Source organism: Dama dama, chromosome 23 (assembly GCF_033118175.1).
Source record: "Dama dama isolate Ldn47 chromosome 23, ASM3311817v1, whole genome shotgun sequence".
Taxonomy (NCBI): Eukaryota; Metazoa; Chordata; class Mammalia; order Artiodactyla; family Cervidae; genus Dama; species Dama dama.
Genome location: NC_083703.1, coordinates 62142186 through 62164773, shown reverse-complemented (window position 1 = coordinate 62164773; position 22588 = coordinate 62142186). Strand labels below are relative to the sequence as shown.

The window sequence follows — 22588 nt, the reverse complement described above, 5'->3', positions numbered from 1 at the left end:
TGCCTCGGCAGTGGCCACTGTGCCACCAGGGAAGTCCCTGGAGTACAGTTGATTAACAACGTTGTCATTAGCTTCAGGAGTACAGCAAAATGATTCAGTTATACACATACATGTATCTATTCTTTTTTTCGAATTCTTTTCCCATTTAGATTGTTACGTAACAGTCTAACAGTTACATAGAATAGGAACTTACATTATAAGGCACAGTTCCCTGGCTTATACAGTAGGTCCTCCATTGTTTATCCATTTTAAATATAGCAGTGTGTACATGTCAATCCCAAACTCCCTGTGTCCCTCCCCTCACCTGTTGTTAGTTGAAATGAGGCTGTGTAGACCCGCCACGGCAGACTGTTAACAAACCTGCGTGGCTTTATTTTTTATTTTTTGGCTGTACCCACACCCCCTGCCGTGGGATCATGGCATCTTAACCCCTGGACCATGCAGCAATTCCCTGCATGGCTTTAGAATAAATCAGGGGAAGCCCGTTTGATTGTTGATCATTTTTAACATGGATCGTAGATGAGTCTTTAGCGTGAAGAGGCTGGGTTGAGCACCCTTCTTCCGGGGGCCATCTTCCAATGCCTTGTTCCCTGACTCCACAAACATTCTTGGAGCGCCTCCTATGGGCCAGAGTTCCACCAGGCCCTGTGGGAGCAGGCTATAAGCTGTGCATACAGAGAACTGACCCTTTCTTTTCAGCGACCTTATTTCTCTGAAAGCGATTATATCCTCACTTCCATTTGTAGTTCAGTTTCCATCATGAACTCCAGGAACTACTTCAATCCCTTGGTTGTATTGGAATTTCATCACAAATATAAGCTATTGGGTCAGGCGCATTGATCAAGGCCACAGACAGCAGGGCAGGGGTTTCGCCGAAGTGCTGTGAGCAGATTCTTTTTCACTGTTAGCACTTCATCTTTGCATTGATCCCCTCTTGTTCCTATTCTTATTAGAAATCTGCTATCCGTTAGGGTAGTTTTTTGCTGCAGGTTGTTCTTGTTTATATTTTATTTACTTTTGGAGCATGGTGTTCTTTAAAATGGCAGTGGTCAGGCCAAGAGAAGATCAACCAGAAAGACCTGTATTCTCTACCTGGACGGGAAAGGCTGTCCTGGTTGGGATGGAAGGGGGCATTCCCTGTTCTTTCAGTTCTGAAAGAACTGAAACCGTTGTTTCTTTTTCCTCTAGTGATGTTTAAAAAAAAAAAGGTGATAACAAGGAGAATCCCCAAATAGTCCAAATGGTCAGCTGTTCCCCAGTGAGACCAGCTGCCCAACACATGAGCATTTGCTAGAATGTAGAAATGAGCTTTCCAAAAGCAACCCGGTAACACTTATTTTGCTGAGCATGTTTGGTCTTTTCGAGATTGTATTTTTTACATTTGCCATGTTTCACAAAGGTATTTCAGAATTCTATGAAAAGTACTATATAGATAGTGCCTGATGGATGGTACTTTATACTTGGGAAACACTACACCTTTTTTTTTTTGGCCACACTGCATGACTTGTAGGATCTTAGTTACCAGACCAGGGATTGAACCCGGGCCCTCAGCAGTAAAGTGTGGACTCCTAACCGCTGGACTGCCAGGGAATTCCCTAAACATTGTTTTTTGAGGGGAGTCAAAGTTACTAAGGCAGAGTTTACATACAGTAAAATTCACCCTCTTTAAGGTGAATTTACAGCTCAATGAGTTTTGAAAACTGTAACCGCCACTGCAATCAACATGTAAAATACTTCCACCACCCCGGAAAGTCCCTTCATGGGCCTTTTTTTAAGGTTTATTTTTTAATTTTAACTTTGGCTGTGCTGGGTCTTCACTGCTGTGAGGGGCCTCTGTTTAATTGCGGTGCCCGGGCTTCTCCTTGTTGTGGAGCACCAGCTCTAGGCACAGGGGCTCAGTAGTTGTGGCGCATGGGCTTAGTTGCCCTGAAGCATGTGGGGTCTTCCCTGAGCAGGGATCACATCCATGTCCCCTGCCCTGGCAGGTGGAAGCCCCCCTCAGGAGTTTTTACAGTCAGTCCGCTTCCGTCACTCCTAGCCCTGGTAACTACTGTCCCCACAGTTTGCCTTTTCCAAAATGTTGTATAAATGAAATAACTTAGTACATAGCCTTGTGTGACTAGCTTCTTCCACTTAGCACAATGTATTTCAGATTCCTCTATATTATTAACATGTCAGTAGTTTTTTTCCTTTTTATCCCTGACTTAAGGCTACATCCCAGTTTTAATTTTAATTTTTTTTTTTACATCCCAGTTTTTAAAATCTAGAATGGGTTATTTCTTGCTTTAGTGATTATGAATAGAGAACAGCATTCATTCCTTCAGATACATCATCTTGTTTGAACCTCAGGACACCCTGAGAGTTGCATATTGTTATACCAGTGTCGGAGAAAAAGGACACACCTAGGGTTACACCACATGAGGTCACGTGGCAACAGGTGGAACTTTAGTCTTCTACCCTCCAACTAGAAAGGATTTTTGTTTTTTACCAAGATATAATTCACATTCCGTAGAATTACAACTAGAAAGGTTTTAGTTGAACTTAATGTAAGTTAAGAGGTATTACAAAATCAAACCCATACTGAAACATCTGCATGAGTATTTTATTTCTTGATCCAGTGGGGCTCTTTCAAACCATGGGTAACCCAAAAATGAATAATGTGATATAGCAAATAATGAAAATTGATATATAGAAATACAGAATATAGAAAATTGATATAGCAAATAATGGAAACAATCTAGTATCAGGCAATAGATTAGGTATATCCATTATGGTGTATGTATGTAATGGACGAGCATGCAGCCATTGAAATGGATATTGAAGAAGACAGTAAAAGGACCTTGGTCATGATATACAGCTAAAAAAAAATCAGGTTACAAAACAATAAGATCAAGGTGAACCTACTCTTGTAAAGTTTACTTAGAAATAAATTAGTAAGTTGATAAGGTGAATATAAAGGAAAATATTATCAGTGGTGATTTTTGGTCCATGGAATAACAAGTTTTGAATTTTTTCTTTTGGTTATCTGTAGTATCTAAATTTTTCAATGTAAGCATCAATTTGTGATGTTTAGTCACCGAGTCATGTCTGACTCTGCCAGTCCACAGACTGTAGCCCACCAGGCTCTTCTGCCCGTGGGATTTCCCAGGCAAGAATACTGGAATAGGTTGCCTTTTCCTTCTCCAGGGGATCTTCCTGGCCCAGGGATCGAACCTGCGTCTCCTGAATCAGCAGGCAGATTCTTTACCACTGAGCCACCGGGGAAGCCCAATTAGTGTGCTCTGTTTGTAGAGATAATACATGAAAGGTGCGCAGTGACAAATTCAAAGAGAACTCCTTCCCTACCCCCTAGATTGCTAAAAAGAACATCTGTTTTTGTTTTTTTTTTTAAGTTTTCTCAACTGAAACAACTACACTTCCTCCACCCCACCTACTTGAATTATTTCTAGATGCCTCATCTCTGATGAGGCGGGGTGACGCCCTGGGGCTGATGTGGGCCCATAACCTGGGTCTTGTCTTCACTCCTCTGGCAGGTGATTCTCTGGGGCCAGCTCCTCCCTACTGCTTTTCATTTCTACTCCCCTGGGTCAGACCCTGAACCCTGACAGGAGACTCAGAGAAGATTTAGTCAGATTACTACTTTCATAGAGAAAAGAAACCAATAGAGAGAGGAAGCGGTGGGGGGGTGGGGGGGTTGGTGTCAGCGGAGGAAAGAGGGAGAGAAAGACTTCAGTCTTTCCCACCCCAGAGCTTCCATAACCTCCTTCAGCGCTTCCTGCTAATGTGGTGGAATGAGTCTGAGCTTTGGCGTCAGACGTGGGTTCAAATAGCCATCTATGTTCACAGATGCGTTCACTCGGTGAGAATATTTTGACTCTCTTGCCATGCACCCGCTCCTGGGTGAAGCAGTGTGCGACCTTGAGGAGGTTTGCTTCACCTCTCCTCTCTGGTTCATTGGTAAAATGGAGACAGTGTCAACCTCACAGGGTAATTGTGAGGATCTTTTTATAATTAATGTTTGGTTTTTATTTTTGGCTCTGCTCGCATGGTGAGCAGGGAAATAATGACTCCTGGACTCTATTAAATATTGCCGCACTGACTGGAGAAATCTCAGGCTCACCAGGCCCAGGAGGCTTAGACGAGGGTCAGGAGGAGGAAGGTGGCCACAGACAGCAACACGTTCTTGTGGTTCTCCTGCCGAAGCAACTTCAGCTCCTTCTCATAGTTGGAGGCTTTGTTCATCAGGCTGCTTTTCTCCTTCTCCAGAGACCTCCTGGCCTCTGAGCTTAGCTCCACCCAACAGAGCCTGGAGTTCACAGCCTCCAGGTCTCTCCGTCACTGTGACAACTTCTTTCTAGCCCATGAATCTCTAGAGCGATGCCCAGATTGTCTCGCTTCTTTTTAGTCGTGTTACTTGTCAGGTCCCTGGAGCCATTATTTCCCCGCTCTGGTTGCAGTGTGCAGGCTTCTCATTGCGGTGACTTCTGTGGTGGAGCATGGCCTCTTGGGCGTGCAGGCTTCAGTACTACAGCACGTGGGCTCAGTAGTTGCAACTCCCAGGCTCTGGAGCACAGGCTCAATCGTTGTGGCTCCCTGGCTTATTTGTTCCACGGCATGTGAGATCTTCCCAAATCAGGGATCAAACCCATGTCTCCTGCATTGGCAGGCGGATTCTTTACCACTGAGCTACCAGCGAAGCCCAGTTGTGAGGACTGAATGAGGTGGTCTCCATGGGGCACGCAGCCTGCACCATCACCCCCCCCAACTTAGTACTGAGCCTGGTATTCTGAGAAAAGGGGAAACCAAGACAAAACACATTCAGTGGCAGTAGGTGGCCGCTGCACCCCTGATAGTCTCACCCTGGGACTAAATGAGTGGCTAGTCTGGAGGTTCTCAAAGTGTAGTCCCAGGACCCACAGTGTGAGCATCCCCTGGGAATTCTGGAGAAATGTAAGTTCTTGGGCCCTGCTCTAGACCTACGGATCAGAAACTCTGGAGTTGTGACCCAGTGCTCTGTGTGGTAACCAGCTCTCAGAGGGTGACTATGATGCATGCCTGCCTTTGAGGGCCACTGGCCTATACCACCCCCTGCACTTGAGAGATCACCAACTATGTTGTTAATAAACACAGGGTATATGGGATTTCCCTGCTGGTCTAGTGGCTAAGACTATGAGCTCTCAATGCAGGGGGCCCAGGTTCAATCCCTGGTCAGGGAACTAGATCCCACATGCCACAGCTAAAAGATTTCATGTGCCGCAACTAAGACCCTGTGCAGCTAAATAAGTTAAATAAATAAAAATAAATATATTAAAAAAAAAATAAACACAGGGTATGACCAGCCCGGGGGAGACCCTCCAAAATCCTACTGTCTAACAGAAACACCTCTAGATTGGGCTGTGAAGCCTTGAAAGCACCCCAAAATTTAGGGACATCCCCTAAAACACCTGGGCTTCCTTTCAGGAGCATCTGGTGACTCAGCCTTGAGTTTAGTGGAGTTTTCGTCCATACTCTTGAAATAAGAAATTCCTATTTTTCATCCTGCTGAATGAAACAGAGAAGCTGTGAGACTTCATGGGTGCTTTGGTCTGGGCGGCAGAGAGAAGGGGAGACAGACTCTCCCTTCGTACGTACCCTGGGACTTTCAGTTCAATCAGCAGTTCTCTGAGCTGCTCACTACGTTCTTGGCAGCCCCAACTTCAAATATTCTGCCCCTTTGTCCCTTTGGGGACCCTTATACTTGTTAGATCTTTCCCGTGGGTTTTTGATTTGGAAGTGATGGTCCCTGTAACTGTGTACAGGGCACGGTGCTGGGATGGTAGGGGACGTGATGAATCAGGACCCCTGCCACTCACCGTCGAGGAACTTGAAATCAAGAAATGCACAGGAAATCGTAAATCCACGTGGACAAGCTGTGAGCGGTGGAGTGGAGGAGGACACTGGGTCACAGCGCCCTGGGAGGAGAGGTGGCCAGGCGCTCCAGACTGGTCCGGAGTCAGGGCGTGGTCACTTTGCCCTGACAGGCCCAAAGAGGGGGATCTGAGGGCCACACTTCCAGGTCACATGGCCTGTGCGTTGTGAGAGATGAAGAAGCTGCCTCTGGCTTCTTTGGAGAGCCCCCGTTTACCTACTGTTGACTAAATAAAGGCTTAGAGAGGCTTATGGAATAAGGCTGCTTTCACATCAAAGGGCTCTTACAAAACAGCTTGGTGATGAGTTAAGTACAAATGAATCAGAAACAGATGGACTCAATTTCCTCGAAAATACCCCTGGGCTTCAACAAGAAGAGAGAAAGTGCTCAGCCAAAGGCATTGTGGGTTTTTGCTGATCCTAAAATATGCTCAGTGATTTGGCCTGAAACAGAGCCGAGATGTAGGGACTGTCAGACTCCAAGTCATTACAGGGTCCAGCTGGCGTCTGGCCAACACATCAGCTGATCCCCAGCAGCCCCTCCCCACTCTCCTCGGTGGCCCAGGAGGAGACCCCATTGGCTTGGTCCTGCTCTGGCTTTGCAAGCCCGGACAGAAAAGCCAGTGAGACCTTTCTTTTCCCTGGCTCTAAAATGCAAGAGTTAATTTAGATGATCTCTTAAGGCTTTTTCAGCATGGGTGTTCCATGAGCAATAATAACAGTAATAATTGCCAACATTTACTGAATGATTCCTTATGCCAGGCACTGCTGCGTTATATACATTTATATACATTGGCTTGTTTTACTTCTTTCAGCAGCCCTGGGCTAGCACTATAATTATCTCTATTGTACAGATGAGGAAACTGAGGCTCAGAGAGTTAGATAACTGGCCCAAAGGCCCACAGCTAGTACACAGTAGAGTCTGGATTTTAACTGAGTGATAAGGTATCTCTTGGTAATATCTAGCCTGTCAAGTTCTGGATTTCCATTCTCATGGCAACTTTCTAGTCCTTGAGTTGGTATTGAATAGTCTCCTGACTACCCTGCCAGAGGCTGTCCATTCTCTAAGAAGTCTTTAGAACTTTGGCCAAAGTAAGCCAAAAACACAACTTGCCCTTGCTACCCTCCTCTCCCCCAAAACCGTTAAGTGCCTGTGTTAGATGCTGGGGACACCCAGCCTTGCTTTCCAGGAGGTGGACAGCGACTTCGAGGCAGCATGATAGATGCCCACTAGAGGAAATGTGCAGAACATGCCCTAGGAGCCCCGATGGAGCCTTCTGACCCACTGAGTGAAGCCCAGCAGGAGTGAGGAAGGCTGGTGAGTGGAGATTAAGGATGCAGCAGTGGGCATTGGCGGGAGCTCCCTTGGCACGGAGATGGGAAAAACTTGTGGTGCTTGTGGAAGAACTGGAGGTCATTGAAGATGAGGAAGGCCCTGGGGTATGTGTTGGGGAACCAGAACCACAGGAGAGAAGGCCAGGAAGATAGTCAGGGACCAGATCTTAGCAGGTGAGCCTTAGGACTTGGTCTTAAAGGGAGTCACAGACAGGGGTTAAGCAGGAGAGCGGCAGGAGCATCAGTGCCCACCCGCCCCCAGCCTGGTCCCCCTCCGGGCTGACTCCCAGCTCCAGTGGGAGTGGAGGCTTTAAGGGCAAGGGTGTGTCCAGCACAGCTCACAGCAAGCACTCAATCAGTGTTCACCTAACATCCACCACCCACAAGAAGAGCCAGGTCCCCTGACTTGGGTCAGCGAAAGCAGTCTAGAAAGCAAGGACCTGGGCAGTGGTTCCTAACCCTGGCAGCACTGTAGAATCACCTGGGGAATGCTTGAAAAGCCCCAGCCCTTGAGTCAGGATCTCTGCACAGAGGGGCCTGGCGTCAGTGTTTTCCAGAGCTGCTCAGAACACTGCAGTGTCCAGCCAGCATTGGAATCACTGACAGCCTTCAGTGTGCATCAGAACCTCCCCGGGTGCTCACCTTGCCCAAGCTCAGACAGACCTGTGAAATCAGCGTGGGCCTGAGCAGGCAGGGGTCAGGGCATCTGCAATTTTCACAGGATCCCTGGGTGATTCCAATGGATGTATAACGTTGAGATCCTTGATCCTCTCATTTGGGTATGTTTGCCTCAGCTTCTAAAGTAGGTCTGAGTGTTGATGGGTCAGTGCTGATCAGCAGTTGATCAGAAGGGTGACCCAGATGTAGCTTGAAACCCTTCTCATGAAGCAGTGAGTGTTTGCCGACGCTGCCACTCCTGGGGGCACAGAGAATAGAAATCAGGGCAGTTTCAGAGAACACTCTCCTACAGCACCCGCAGCTCCCTGCTTAGCTGGGTAGCGCCAAGTGGCCCTGTTCCTGGGCTCCCAACTCCTGGCTCCACCCTCACCCTCCAGGGCTCTTCTGAGTCCCTCTGTCATGAACACCAAATAAGAATGATGAATGGGGAAGATGTGTTCTAATCATTTAACTGCTCAACTTAGTGGTGTGGTCAGAGGATAAAGGGACTTAAGTGCCAGCCTGAGGGGTTCTGATGGTACACAATGAGAAATCGTTCATTTTTCATGCAACAAATATTTACCAAGGGCCTGTTTCATACCAAGCATTGTGCGAGGCCTTGAGGACATCATCGTGAGTAAAACCAACCTCACAGACTTACTTTCCCCAGGGAGACAGGCAGTTGACAGGTGAAGAAGTACATGATTAACTTGTACTATGGATTAGAACGGGAGTAGTTTTCATGCACCTGGTAGGCTGCAGTCCATGGGGTCGCTAAGAGTCAGACACGACTGAGCAACTTCCCTTTCATTTTTCACTTTCATGCATTGGAGATGGAAATGGCAACCCACTCTAGTGTTCTTGCCTGGAGAATCCCAGGGACGGGGGAGCCTGGTGGGCTGCCGTCTATGGGGTCGCACAGAGTCGAACACGACTGGAGTGACTTAGCAGCAGCAGCAGTTTTCATGCAAGGCTAGGGAATAGTGTTGGGGGGGTGTTTCTCGCGATGGTCAGGGAAGGTCTCTCCAAGGTGACATGGAACCTAATCCTGCAGAACACTAGGGAGCCTGACATGTAATGAATGGAAGGGAGAAGGAGCAGGCATGTGCAAAGGCCCTGAGGCACCCTTGGTATGCTTGAGAAACAAGTGGTTGCAGAAGGAGAGTGCATGGGGATGTGGTGAGGGTGGAGGGAAGCAGGGCCCAGGCACACAGGGCTGTGATAAAGAATCCAGTTCTTCAGCAGGAGAGTCACCTGCCTTTTATCTCCCAAGTGAGAGAGCGCATTGGGGTTTGAGTGGTGGGAAGTGAGAAGAATGTGGCATATCATTGGCATTTTGAGGATGTGGGCTTCCGGTTTGAACTCACATGTGACCTGGGGCAAGTTGCTGCCCCCCTGGGCCCCCCAGTTTTCCTCTGTCCGAGGACTGGGCATGTGTGGTCCATGTCTAGCTATGGCGAGTGAGGTGCCCTAGGAGCCTCCAGCTATTCATACAGAAACTGAAGATAAAGAAGTGCCCATGACCCGCGTGGCCATGACATGGAAAACCCTTTGGAAGCTGTGTCACCGACTTTTGTTCATAATTGAGTGAAGTAGTCGCTCTTCTTGACTCAGCTGTTGGGCTGTTGTCCCCAGGGCAGGCGACCCATAAGTAAATACTGATTTATGGAAGCTGAACTGGCCTTATTTCTTGTAATCCCAGGAGAAGAGTGCAGAGTGGCTGGGGGGTGGCGGGAGGGAGGGCTGGAGGCCCTGTGGTTGTGGGGATGGGGGCAGGGGGGACAGCGGCTGGGGTGAGGCCAGGCGCTGGGCGCTGGGAAGGTGTCATATTTTATGAATGATTTCCTGACAGGTAGAGCGGCTGACTCAGCTGGCAGCCTCCCATGGGTTGGTGTGTGGGGCCTGCTTTTCCGGAGTCGAATGCTAATCTGCTAGGGGCAGCTGGCTGGGGGGAAGGAAGGGCCCCCAGCTCGGTGGGCTGGGGCGGGCAACTGTGCATCTTTGGCGGTTGTTCTCCCCGAAGAGCTTTTCTTAGCTTGTCCGGGGTGGGCCATGGGGGGTGAGCAGGACTCCCTTCGTCTCTTCTCCTCATGTCTTCCTTTACCTTCTCCCCGCTCCTCCCCTCCACACTCCTCCTCAGAGGCCTGCTGTCAGCAGCTTTCAGTTCCACTGGCCGCCTAGTGCCCTGCCCTTCGCCGAGGGAGGGGGTGAAGGCTGCTCCCCAGGAGCCCCTCCCCCCAGCAGTCCCCCACCTCCCCAACCCCCCGCCCCCGCAGTCAGGAGACTCTTGGGGGATGGGGGGAGTGGGGGCTGAGCTCTCAGAAAACCAGGGTGGCAGAAGGGAGGCAGGATCCTCTGTCCGCTACAGCCCCTGGGAGCACTCTCTTTCAGGAGATGTCCATCTCTCTCTGCATCTCCTCCGCCACCCCCCTCCCCCCCCACCCCAGGTCAGAGAAGCCATCCAGAGAGAAGCCCTGTGCTTGAGGCCAGCGGGGGAGGATGTTCAGGCCTGTTGGAAAGGCCGGGCAGAGAACGTGTGTTTCTGAGTTTGGGTGTATTTGCCATCACAGAGCGAGACAGGGAGGAAGTCCACAGAGTGTCTGATGGTCTAGGGGGCCTCAGAAAGGCCAGCCAGGGGGCGGGGAGGAGTGGTCCATCCCACAGACACCTTATTCCACTGAATTCTCACCACAACATTAAGAAGCAGTTATTCCTCTTTTTTTTTTTAAGATCACACGGCATGTGGGATGCTAGTACCCCCAACCAGGGATCGAACCCACACTTCCTACATTGGAAGCACAGAGTCTTAACCACTGAACCAACAGGAGAGTCCCTTTTTCCTTTAAGAAGTAGTTATCTTCCCCGTTTTAAAGATGAGGAAATCTGACTCAGAGAAGGAAATGCATTCCCCCAAAGTCACACAGCAATTAAGTGGGGGAGCGAGGCTTCAAACCAGTCTGCCCAGGTCCAAAGCCATTTCTTACACACCACTTCCTGCCTTTGGAGAGAAAGCCTGTGAAGAAGGAGAATGGGGAGGAAGGGCCCCTCTTATTGGTGAGAAGTAAGGGATGGGGGAGTCAGGGACTTGCATCTAAACTGCCAGGTGATCCTGGGTGACCTGTACCTTTCTCTGCTCCTCTGTTACCCTATCTGGACCAGGGAAAATTTAAGCTAGATGCTTTTGAAATCCCTGCTCCTTGTTAGCATTTTCCTCCTCAAACCACCTCGCCAAGGCCCAGAGTTTTGGAAGAGGCTGGATGCTGGCTGGCCTGAGAGTCCTGGCCAGCTATGGCCAACAGGGGCATCTCCCTGTGGGCCTCCCACTCTCCTTGTGAGGCTTGCTCAGCTCAGGGAAGGAGAGGTGCCGCTTGGCCTGGAAGGGTCCAGTGACCCTGGCCTGCCCGGGTCTCAGAGAACCAGGCCCAGGACCCCCGTTCTGCCTCCATCCTCAGGGTTCAGAAGGATGCCCAGGGAGAGAAGGATGCCCAGGGCTCTAGGACACCCACACCCACACCCACACCCAGGGCTCTAGGACACACACACACCCTGCTTACACACACACACACACACACACACACACACACGCACACGCACACGCACACGCACATCCTGCTTCCTCCCTCTCAGGTGTTGATTAGATGATTGGGGGCCTCCAGTAATTATCAACATTTGGCAATTTGCAGGCTACTGACGCAGGCGGTGGGGGCAGAGGAGAGCAGGCACCTCTGGAGGGCAGAGGAAACCTAGTGACTGTGAATCCCCCGGGTCACGCCCCTCCTCCCAGGCTTGTCTCCAGGCCGAGTCAGCCTGGCCCCGGGTCTGGTCTGTGTGTCACACCTGGGAAGAGACCCCAGGCTGTCAGGCCGGGATGAGCTGAGTAGCAAGGATGGCTAGTGATGCTGACAATAAGACGGGACCAGTTGGCAGGTTTAAACACACTGGCGCCTGGAAGCCCCGTTGCCATTACCTTGGGGGAGCATCTCTGGAGCAATGTGCCAGCTTCCTCCTCCCAGACCTCCTCTTACTGCCTGGGGGCCCGTAGGCAAGTCGCTCACCTCTCTGTGCCTCGGTTTCCTCATCTCTGATACGGGAGCCATGGCTATTCTGGAACTGTGGGAGGAATCCACGACGACAAGCGTGTGTTCTCGGGGCGCACGGTGAGCCCGTCGGTGGCAGCCGTCCCTGCTGGGGTGGCTGTCATTATGGCTGGTGTGATGCTTCGCCCAGCACCCCTCTTGCTGCTCCCGAGTGGAGACAACCATCTCCCTCATCCCCTCCACCTCACCGCACAGTGTCTTGACGGGGCTTCCATCCGAACACCTGAACTGTACTTGCTTCTTTCCATGTCTGGCTCCTAGACAGCACAGTCCTGGAATTCTAGGGCCGTGCATCACAGCCGACACCCAATCTTGGTGGGTGGACACTTGGACCATCTCAGCAGAGGGAGGACAGGAGGCGGGCGCCTCCCGCTGGGACTTCTCTGCACTGCGCCTTCTCCGCCGGGGTTCCTCTAGGTGAGGTGTCCACTGTCCCACCACCGGGAGAAGCAGCGGGCTGCCCGGACGACAGCCTTGGCCTCGGAGGGAGCCCAGTGGCAGCTCATGTACTTCCTCTTCCTCTCACACCTGCCACATCCTGAACCGAGCTTTCTGTTCCTCTACCGGAGCTGATAAACCTGCCCCCATCACACTTCCCCCAGCTGAGCTTTCTAGAAGGCGCCAAACCTCGGAGGTGCCTGGTATGGATTGCTGGATACCTGCTCTCACGGGGTGGGGTTTTCTTCCCCAGGCACCAGCAAGGTAGAGGGGGGCAGCTGGCTAACCAAACAGCCCCCCAATCACCTAAGACATCCTGAAGCGCCACTCTGCCGGCTTCTGCCCTTGACGTGTGAACTAGTATTGGGCTTACTGGGATGCAGATTAGAGGTGAAACCGGAGTGCGGGGCTGGTTTTGGAGCTCTTCGGGGACCCGCAATGCTCGCAGCCCCACCAAGCCCCCGCATCGTGATGACAGCTCTAATTAGCAGTAAGCAGTGAGGGCCAGGAGGGCCCCTGGGCACAGATGCAGCCGCTGCGAGGCTGACTCTGCCTGTGGGCTGCAACTTGGGCCAGGGCAGCCTCAGCACAGCATGCTTGCTCTCAGGGGCCTGCTGTTTTGCAGGCGTCGGGCGGCATCCTGGAGATGCGATGCCGAGATCCAACTCAACCAATGCTATGAGTGTCTACTACACACAGGGCACTGGGCCCCTGAAGCGGCCAATGCAGCCCTGCCCTTGGGAAGCCCCAGGTGGACACACGGCCCGCACCAGGTGACTCAGATCTGTTTGAACAGAGAGTTCGTGCCTTGTGTGGGGGCAGTTAGGAAGGGAGCAGCCACCTAGCCGCAGGGCCGTGTGCAAGTCACCTGGGCCTGCCTCGGTTTCCCCATCTGTCAGGCCATCCTGCACGATCTAGCCCCCGCTTCTCCTGTTGTGTCCCGTCCTGCCAGCCTCCCCATCACTGCCTCTGCAATTCCGGCCTCCTGCAGCCTCCTGGGCTAACTCTTCCTCCTTAGTCACGTCTCAGCTCAGGCGTTACCTCCTCCCGGGGCCTGTCCTGACCACCCCGCCTCTGCCTCCTCCCCTGCCCCACTGTTCCTATGGCACTTGCGTCAAGTCCGACAGTATGTTTATGTGCTGCCACTTGTCTCTGTCTCCCTAGCCCAGAGCTCGGCACTGAATACATATTTGCTGAATGAATGAATGAATGAATGAATGTGCGAGATCCCATGGGGCCTTGCTCATCATGCCATGCTGCTCCTGGAGGGTGGGAAAAGCTTGAAGGATTTTAATGAAGCAGCAACAACAAGACCACAGTTGTGTTGTTAAAAAGCCTTCCTGCCGCCCTGTGAGAGTGAGGAGAGAGGGAGGCGGGAGACCAGCCTAGAGTCTGTCACTGCCTCTTTTCTGCTTCCTTCTCCTCCAGGCCCCACCTCTTCCAAAATGGATTTTTTTTTTTCAGCTCAGAGCACAGTTCCTCATGAACTGTCATTGTAAATAAGCAGCCTGGAGGCCAGGAAAAAGATTCTTTTTTTCATTCTTTTTTCCTCCTTGAAAGACTAGCTTCCTGAACGAGCCAGGAGCACCCCTGTGGCCCGCAGGGTGGGTGCCTGATGCACGGTGTGACTGAGAAGTGAGTGTTGGGTGTGTCCTGGCATCTGAGCAGCAACAAGAGGGTCGATGCTACAGGAGGCAACCCGAGCCCTTGGGGCCGGGGCAGGAGGAAGGCCCTTTGGACACCTGGAAACTCAGGGGCAGCTTGTGGGTGGCTGGGTTCCGTGAGGAGACGTCCTCACTTCCTGTCATCGGGTGGCAGGGCGGGCGGTGGACGCCATGATTAGCTCACCTTAGATAAGCCTCTCCTCCGAGCCCAGCATCCCGGCCATGCTGTAGAGGGGTTCCTAGGAGAGGGTGTCGGGTAAGAAGGACTCTGGGGGTTGAAGTCTTTTTTAAAAATATTTATTTATTTGGCAGAATCAGGTCTTAGTTGTAGCATGCAGCCTCTTCCAGTTGTGGCTTGCAAACCCATAGCTGCAGCTTGTGGGCTCTGGTTCCCCAGCCAGGGAGCAAACCCAGGCCCCCTGCATCGGGAGTGCAGAGTCTTAGCCACTGGACCACCAGGGAAGTCTCTGATTATTTTAGCCACGCAGACAAGGGGAGGAATCCTTGCCTGAATTCCCTGGGGTGTATAGGGGGGAAGGGGGGAACATGGCCCACCAGGAGGGCCCCAAACCTGTGGCAGACAGAGATGATTGGCAGGCTCCCAGCAGATAGGAGAGATTGAGTCCAGGGACATGGAAACACAAAAATGCAGACAGAGGAGAGGTCAGCAGGCTGAGCAGGAACTCAAAGCCTGGGGTCCCCGCTTGGGGTCAGGGCTGAGCTCATTGAGTTTATCTGAGTTTATCTGGGTTCTCTCCTCTGGGCTGTTGTTTGTTGTGCAACATGGGCTGTGCCAGCCTCGGTTTCCCCACCTGTTCACAGGAATAATAAGATCTGTAGCATCCATTTGCCGTGAAGCCCATGAAGACATTGCACAAGTCAAGTTCCAAATTCTAACCATCTGAATTCTGACTGAGGAGCTTTGAGAGAAGAGGGTGGCAGAGGATGAGGTGGTTAGATAGCACCACTGACTCAATGGATGAATTTGAGCAAACTCGGGGAGATAGTGGAGGACAGAGGAGCCTGGCGCGCTGCAGTCCATGGGGTTGCAAAGAGTCAGACACGACTGAGTGACTGAACCACAACAGCAAGCTTTGAGAGATGAAGATCTGGAGAGAAATAAAGCCAGAAGAACAATGTAAGGATGAAAGAGTTAAAATTGTCTTTTTTTTCTTTTGTTCTTTTTTTGGTAAGGGGCATTTTTTGTGAGGAAGGGCAGACATAGATACCATCTGTAACAAAAGTTCTGAAGGTGGGATAAAGTAACACTGGCACATCCTTTGAGGTGGGCTGGGTATTGTTATTTTTGTCCTATAAGTTCAGGCACTCGGGACTTCCCTAGTGGTCCAGTGGCTAAGACTCTGCACTCCCAATGCAGCGGGCCTGGGTCCGCTCCCTGGTCAGGGAACTAGATCCTACATGCTGCAACTGAGACCTGATATAGTCAAATAAATACTTTAAAAACAAATAAATAAATCTAGGCATTCTGGGGACTTCCCTGGTGGTTCAGTGGTTAAAACTCCACGCTCCCAATGTAGGGATGCACGGGGCCAGGGTTTGACCCCTGGTCAGGAAACTAAGATCCTACACGTGTGGAGCAGCCAAAAAAAAAAAAAAAAAAAAACCCAGGCGCACTCCAGGCTAACATGACGGAACCCCCTGACTCAAAGGCGCTCCCTGGTGGTCGATTCTAAAAATCACTGAAAGTTCTCCCACTTGCTTTTTTTCTCCTTTATTAAGGATGCACTCCTTTACTATTGGGCTTCACTGGTGGCTCAGCTGGTAAAGAATCCACCTGCAATGCGGGAGAACTGAGTCCAGTCCCTGCGTTGGGAAGATCCCCTGGTGGAAGGTATAGCAACCTGAACCAGTATTCTTGCCTGGAGAATTCTCTTGCATGGAGAATACCCATGGACAGAGGAGCCTGGCAGGCTACAGTCCATGGGGTCCCCAAAAATAGGACACGACTGAGCGGCCAAGCACAAAGCAAAGTAGTGTGCTTTTTTCTGAACACCAGACTAATACATCCAAAAACAACATATCTTCTGTAGGACAAGTTCCTAGAAGCCCCAGGGCTGGGTTGGTAGATGCTAGCATTTTGCATGTGGGCAGGTGACATCTAAGTCTCTTTCCAAAATAGTTTGGTTCAGATTAACATAAACACCAAGATGAGACCAGGTGGGTCACTTCCGCCATGTGTCCTGGCCATAAAATGAAAGGGCTGGATTTTTTTTTTTAAAGAAACAAAGTAAGGAAACCATCTTCTCTGAACAGCGAAGGCCCTGCTTTGTGCTCACAGGTGGGTGTGTTGAGACTCACCTACAGCTGAACCAGCCAAGGCTGGAAGAGGCTGGCTAGGCAGTGCCCTGCCCAAGCTTGCACAGCTCATGGGTCTTCCCAAACCTGCCTGATCTCCAGACCCTCTGCTACTCCACGACCCCACCCTCCTCCCCAGCTTCTTCATCCATTCTGCCAGCAAAACAGCGCTGCTTGGACAACAGAGCCAGGCCCTCTGCACCACGGAGGGGACGCCACAGGAGCAATAGCAGACGTGTCCGTGCACACTGGAAGAATCTCACAAATAAACACACGTGTGCAAACGGAGCCAAATGGTGGGGCAAGAGGCACAGATGAGTGTGGGGTCAGGGGAGCCTGGAGCTGGCCAGCCAGTCCTTATGCTGAGGGCACCGGGTCACTGTGAGGGATTTTAAGCAGGGGAGGGGGTGACCTAGTGAAAATCAAGCAGAAAGACCAGCATGTGCTTCAGAAGCCACCATCTGTCCGTCACATGTCCCTTGGAGCCCCACCTGGGTCCCTGGGCCTGGGGGACCTGCGGTGGCTGCCATGTGGGGAGCCTGTAGCCGTTGAGCCCACCTCCGGCAGCCAGGTCTGAGGAGCCGGCCACTTCCGCCCCCTGCTCTCCCTGTGGTTGGCTGCTGGGGCCAGGACACCTCGGCCAGCGCAGAGGGGAGTGGGCGGAGGCAGCGGGACGGCCCGGGGCGGGCCGGGGCCTCCTACCTCCCAGCTGTCTGTGGTTCTCAGGGCCCGGTCAGCCTTTTCCTGCCATTTGTCCCAGCCCTGGGCCTTATCTGAAAGGACTCTTTCCACGGCTTCTCCCCACCCCCCCACCCTCTGCCTCTCCCTAGGGGACAGAGAGGTGTGTGAGGCGGGTACAGAGAGGTGCCCAGCCCTCCTGACAGAGGGGTCTTGGTCCTAGGGGTAGGCTTCTTTTACGGACACTCCTTCCAAACGGTTTCCATTCTTCCCTTCCCAAGTCCTCCTGGGTCTCCTGGGCCCGCTGCCAGTGTTGCCTCCCCAGGTCTAGTCAGAATCCCCTTTTCACCCAGCAGGGTGTGCCAGGCCCCCACGTGATGCCAGGGCTAGTTAAACGGGTTGGGGGGAGACCAGAACAGAGGGCGGGATGTACCCTGCCCTTTGGAGCTCACAGCCCAATGGGAAGATGCAGGGTCAGCTCCAAGTAAAAGAGAGAAATATTCTTCTAGAACTGTGTGTGCAAAGCGCTGGTGGTTTGAAGGAAGAAGGGAGGGTGGGGCAGTGATCAGAGAAGGAAGAGTCCATGACTTCCTCCCCTAGACTTCCAGACATAAGGTCTGGTGTGATGAGAAATAGGGAGGACATGGAAAGCAACCCCCGCCACACACACACACTCACACGCTGTGGCTCATTTCCCCCACAGAACTAAGGCTACTTAATTTGAAGGACTATTCTTCAGTCTGAAATGATAGCCTTCCTGTTTTTTTGGTGCTTTGATGTCCTTTCCAGAAGGTATTTGGTTGTTGTTGTTTTCTATTGTGGTTAAAGAGGACATAACATGAGCTCTGCTCTTGTAACAAAATGTTAAGTATATGGCCCAGAATTGTTAACTGGATGCCCAGTGCTCTACAACAGATCCTTAGAACTTAGTCCTCTTGCTTCACTGAAAGTCCACCCTCGTTGACACCAATCCTCTCCCCTTGGCTCCTGTCAACCACCCCTCTCCTTTTCTGTTTCTATGAGATTGACTGTTCTAGGTGCCTCGTGTAAGTGGAATCACACAGTGTTTGTCCTTCTGTGACTGGCTGATTTCACTTCGCGTGTCCTCAAGTTTCCATCGGTATTTAGCGTCAGACAGGATTTCCTTCTTTTCTGTGGCTGAAGAGCATTTCATTGTATGTGTCTACCACATTTTCTTTTTTTTAATGTGCAACTTTCAATTATTTATTTAAACATTTTATTTACTTTATTTAAAATTTTTATTTCTTTATTTTTGGCTCAGGAGTTGTGGCACACGAGCCCAGTTGCCCGTGTGGGACCCTCCTGGACCAGGGATTGAACCCAAAGCCCCTGAATTGGCAGGTGGACTCCCAACCGCTGGACTACCAGGGAGGTCCCACCACATTTTCTTCACTCTCGTCCATCCATCAGTGGGCATGTAGGTTATCTCCAATTCTGTTGCAATGCTAGAGTCAAATGCAAATGTATTTTGGGGATCCTGATTTCACTTCTTTTGGCTATATATCCAAAAGTGCGATTGCTAGATCACATGGTATTTAATTTATTTTGAAGAACCCCTATACTGTTTTCCCTAACAGCTGCACCATTTTACATCCCCACCAACAGTGCACAGGGGTTCCCTTCTTTATATCCTGCAACACTTGTTAACTCTTGTCTTTTTGATAATAGCCATTCTAACACGTGTGAGCTGATATCTTATTGTGGTTCTAATCTGCATTTACCTGATGATAAGGTGTGTTGTACCCTTTTCACACGCTTGTTGGCCATCTGGGGTCTCTTTGGAGAAAAGTCTGTTTGGGCCTTTTGAATTTTTTTTAAGATGTGTTTATTTATTAGTTCACTTATTTATTTATTTATGGCTGGGTCTTTGTTGCTGCACAAGCTTTTCTTCAGCTGCGGAGAGTTGGGAGTAGTCTCTAGTTGTGGTGCACGGGCTTCTCATTGCTGTGGCTTCTCTTGTTGCAGAACATGGGCCCTAGAGCACTGGCTCAGTAGTTGTGACGCAAGGGTTTAGTTGTCCTGAGGCATGTGGGATCTTCGCGGAGCGGGGATCGAACCTGTGTCCCCTGCATTGGCAGGTGGATTCTTTACTACTGAGTCACCAGAGAAGCCCCCCTTTGCCCATTTTTAAATTTGGTTATTTGGGTTTTTGCTATTGAGTTGTAGGAGTTTCTTATCTATTATATGAGTGCTATGTGCTAAGTCACTTCAGTCATGTCTGACTCTTTGCGACCCCATGGACTGTAGCCCACCAAGCTCCTCTGTCCATGGGATTCTCCAGGGAAGAATGCTGGAATGGGTTGCCATGCCCTCCTCCGCGGGATCTTCCCGACCCAGGGATCGAACTGCATCTCTTACGTCTCCTACATTGGCAGGCGGGTTCTTTACCACTAGCTCCACCTGGAAGATGATCATATATAGGGCTCACAAATTTTTTCTGTAAGGTTGCCTTTTTGTTAATTATTTCTTTTGCTGCGCAGCAACTTTTTGGTTTGATATAGACCCACTTGTCTATTTTTTCTTTTGTTGACTGTGCTTTTGGTGTCATACCCAAGAACTCATTGCCAAGACCAATGTTATGAAACTTTTCCCCTATGTTTTCTCCTAGCAGTCCTATAGTTTCAGGTCCTATGTTTAAGTCTTCAATCCATTTTAAGTTGACTGTATATGGTGGAATATAAGGGTCCAGTTTTATCCTTTTGCACATGGATATCCAGTTTTCCCAGCACCATTCGTTGTTTGATTTTAAGGGCCTACTTTGGCAGAATAACAAATTTTCAGTCCTTTGACGGTTCCCTAAGGTTTCCTTAGAAATGTTACTGGTCTGTGAAATCCTGTGAACCAGATTTTTATTATCGTGACTAATTAAATTTTAAAAACTAGGATGTGTGGTCCAGTATACACATGCCTCTTATGAAAAGAGTGGGTCAGTCAGCAAGGTTCCAGAAAATCTGGACCGTAGGAAGGGTCCATGTCCTTGGTGGCCACATCCCAGTCTGACTGGTGGTTCATTCCTTCTCCCGACTCAGACCGTGAGCACTTTGGAGTTCACAGCTCTGCAGAGGAGGTGCTCATTAACATCTGTTCACTGCCTTGCAGCCAGGGGTGCCGAGATCAGAGAGGTGAAGCCCTTTGCCCGCATCACAGAGCAGCTCAGGCAGAGGGGGCCCGGCCTGGGGTCTCCAGTTCTCGGGCCAGCACTGTTCTGACTGCCCTGTTATCAGCATGTGTCTCTCTGCCTGCACTGAACAAAACCTCCCTCCCCCTGTAGTCCAGGTTGGCTGACAAAGAGCTCTTTTCCTTCTGAACTGGAAAGCCTTGATATTGTAGAGATGGAGCTTGTGCCATCTCAGTGTCTCCACCAGTGGCCAGCATGGCACCTGGCACATGAGGAGAACACGGTAACTGTCTGAACGAAGGGATGACCAGCATTTCCACCTGGAAGCCAGAAATCAGAAAATGTAGATTCTATTTCCTGGCTGCAGGTTTGTTCCGTGACACAGAGCAGGTCCCTTCCTGTCCCTTGGCCTTAGTCATCTCATCTGTTAGTAATAATAGCATCAATCATAATAGATAACATGTAATGAGTGCCTCATATGTGTCAGGCATTATGCTAGCCCCCCCCCCTTTTTTTTTAATTGCACACTTTATTTTTAAGAAATTTTATTTATTTTTTGGTTGCACTGGGTCTTCATTTCTGTGCTTGGGCTTTCTCAAATTGCAGCAAGCGAAGGGCTACTGTTTGTGGCAGTGCAGACTTCTCACTTCTCACAAGAGTGTGGTAGCCTCTCTTGTGGATCACAGGCTCTAGGTGGGTGGGCTTCAGTAGTTGTGGTACACAGGCTTAGTTGCCCTGCAGCATATGAAATCTTCCTGGACCAGGGATCGAACCTGTGTCCCCTGCACTAGCAGACAAATTCTCAGCCACTGTGCCACCAGGGAAGTCTGCTCGCTGTGTTTATAGCTATAAACCCATTTATTCCTCCCAGTCACCCCCAGAGGTAGAGATTATGATACCTCTGGAATACAGATAAGGAAACACTTGCCCAGAAGGGTCAACTAGCTTGTCCAAGGCCACATGGTTAGTTAGAAAGACAGCAGGGATTCAAGAGCATGCAGGCTGATCCCAGAGATCACCTCATCACTAGATGATATTGAGCGTTAGAAGATCTATCTTTTCTTGCTCAGAAATGCAGTGATTCTTCGAGATACAGAAAGTGGCAGCCGTTTCAATTCTGGGCCTTTGGCAAAATGTTTCTGGTTGAGTTCCTGTAGACTTTGTTAAATAGCAACTGTGCAGATCTCTTCCTGGGAGGAAGGCAACTGTTAAGACAGGGTTACATGTCTATCACAGGGTTATAATGATAATTTCTATATTGACTCTATGTTGAAATGATAATATTTGTGATATATTGGGTTAAATAAAATACATTATTAAAATGAAAGTCACCTGTTTCTTTTTACTTTTTTTTTTTTAACAACAATACTGGTATTTATTCTGAAAGATAATTGTGTGTTCCAAGTAGCATAACAACTTCCAACATGATCTCTAAACCTCTAGGAATAATTAGTGGTTCTGAACCATGCTTTGGAAAGCATTTCCAGCTGTCTGTGCGGGATTTATCTCTGTTCCACCATTGGTAATAGGGCACTTGTTGCTGAAGGAACTTTAAATTCTTTTGCTGCAAACTTTAAGACTGTTGTGAAAGGTGTATTTTTGGGAACATGAGTACTCTGTAAGGCAGCCTTGGGTCCAAGGTCAGTGTGATCTTAAAGGAAACTGTGGTGGAACCAGCCTGGACAAACACCCCATACCAACTCCCTCTCTTTCCTTCTTTTCCTGGGGCTACTAGAAAATTGTAAATTGCACGTGTGGCTGACATTCTGTTCCTATCGGACTGCGCCGCTCTAGCCGCGCTGGCTTTCCTTCAGCTCCTGAAGGGCGCCAAGCTCTTCCCAGCCCCTGATCCTTCTTCCTGAAGCTCTTCTCCACCCCCTTCTCAGCTGCCCCGCCCCAGCCCCACCCCTGCTGCCTGACCACATGCCTCCTTGCAGGACTACAGAGAACCCTTCTGTCTGCATGTTTGTTGTCTTTTTTTTAAGCATTTTTCTCTTTTTGGCTGTGCTGGCTCTTCATTCCTTTCTCTAGTTGCCACAAACAGTGATGCATGGGATTCTCATTGCGGTGGTTTTTCTTGTTGCAGAGCATGGCTGCAGGGCACTCGGGTTTAATAGTTGTGGCGCATGGACTTAGTTGCCCCGAGGCATGTGGGATCTTCCCGGATCAGGGATCAAACCCGTGTCCCCTGCACTGGCAGATAGAGTCCTAACCACTGGATTACCAGGGAAGTCCTGTTGGCACATATTTTTCATTTTTCTCCCCCCGGGTGGTGTGCAGACTCCAGAGGCTCTGTTTTTAGTCCAGTACCTGGGTCCTCGTTGGTCAGGGAAGGCCCATGGTCAGACGGAGGCCTG

General features: G+C 50.2%; 1 protein-coding gene across 1 annotated transcript; it reads right to left on the bottom strand.

Annotated features, from left to right (window-relative positions):
• Positions 1-2581: 2581 nt before the first annotated feature.
• Positions 2582-5053, bottom strand: LOC133044285 (coiled-coil domain-containing protein 167-like). The gene is given in 3 exon segments (XM_061125684.1): positions 2582-4352; positions 4355-4465; positions 4981-5053. Coding segments are annotated over 3 exon segments (402 nt in total). The 3' UTR covers positions 2582-4134.
• Positions 5054-22588: the final 17535 nt, after the last annotated feature.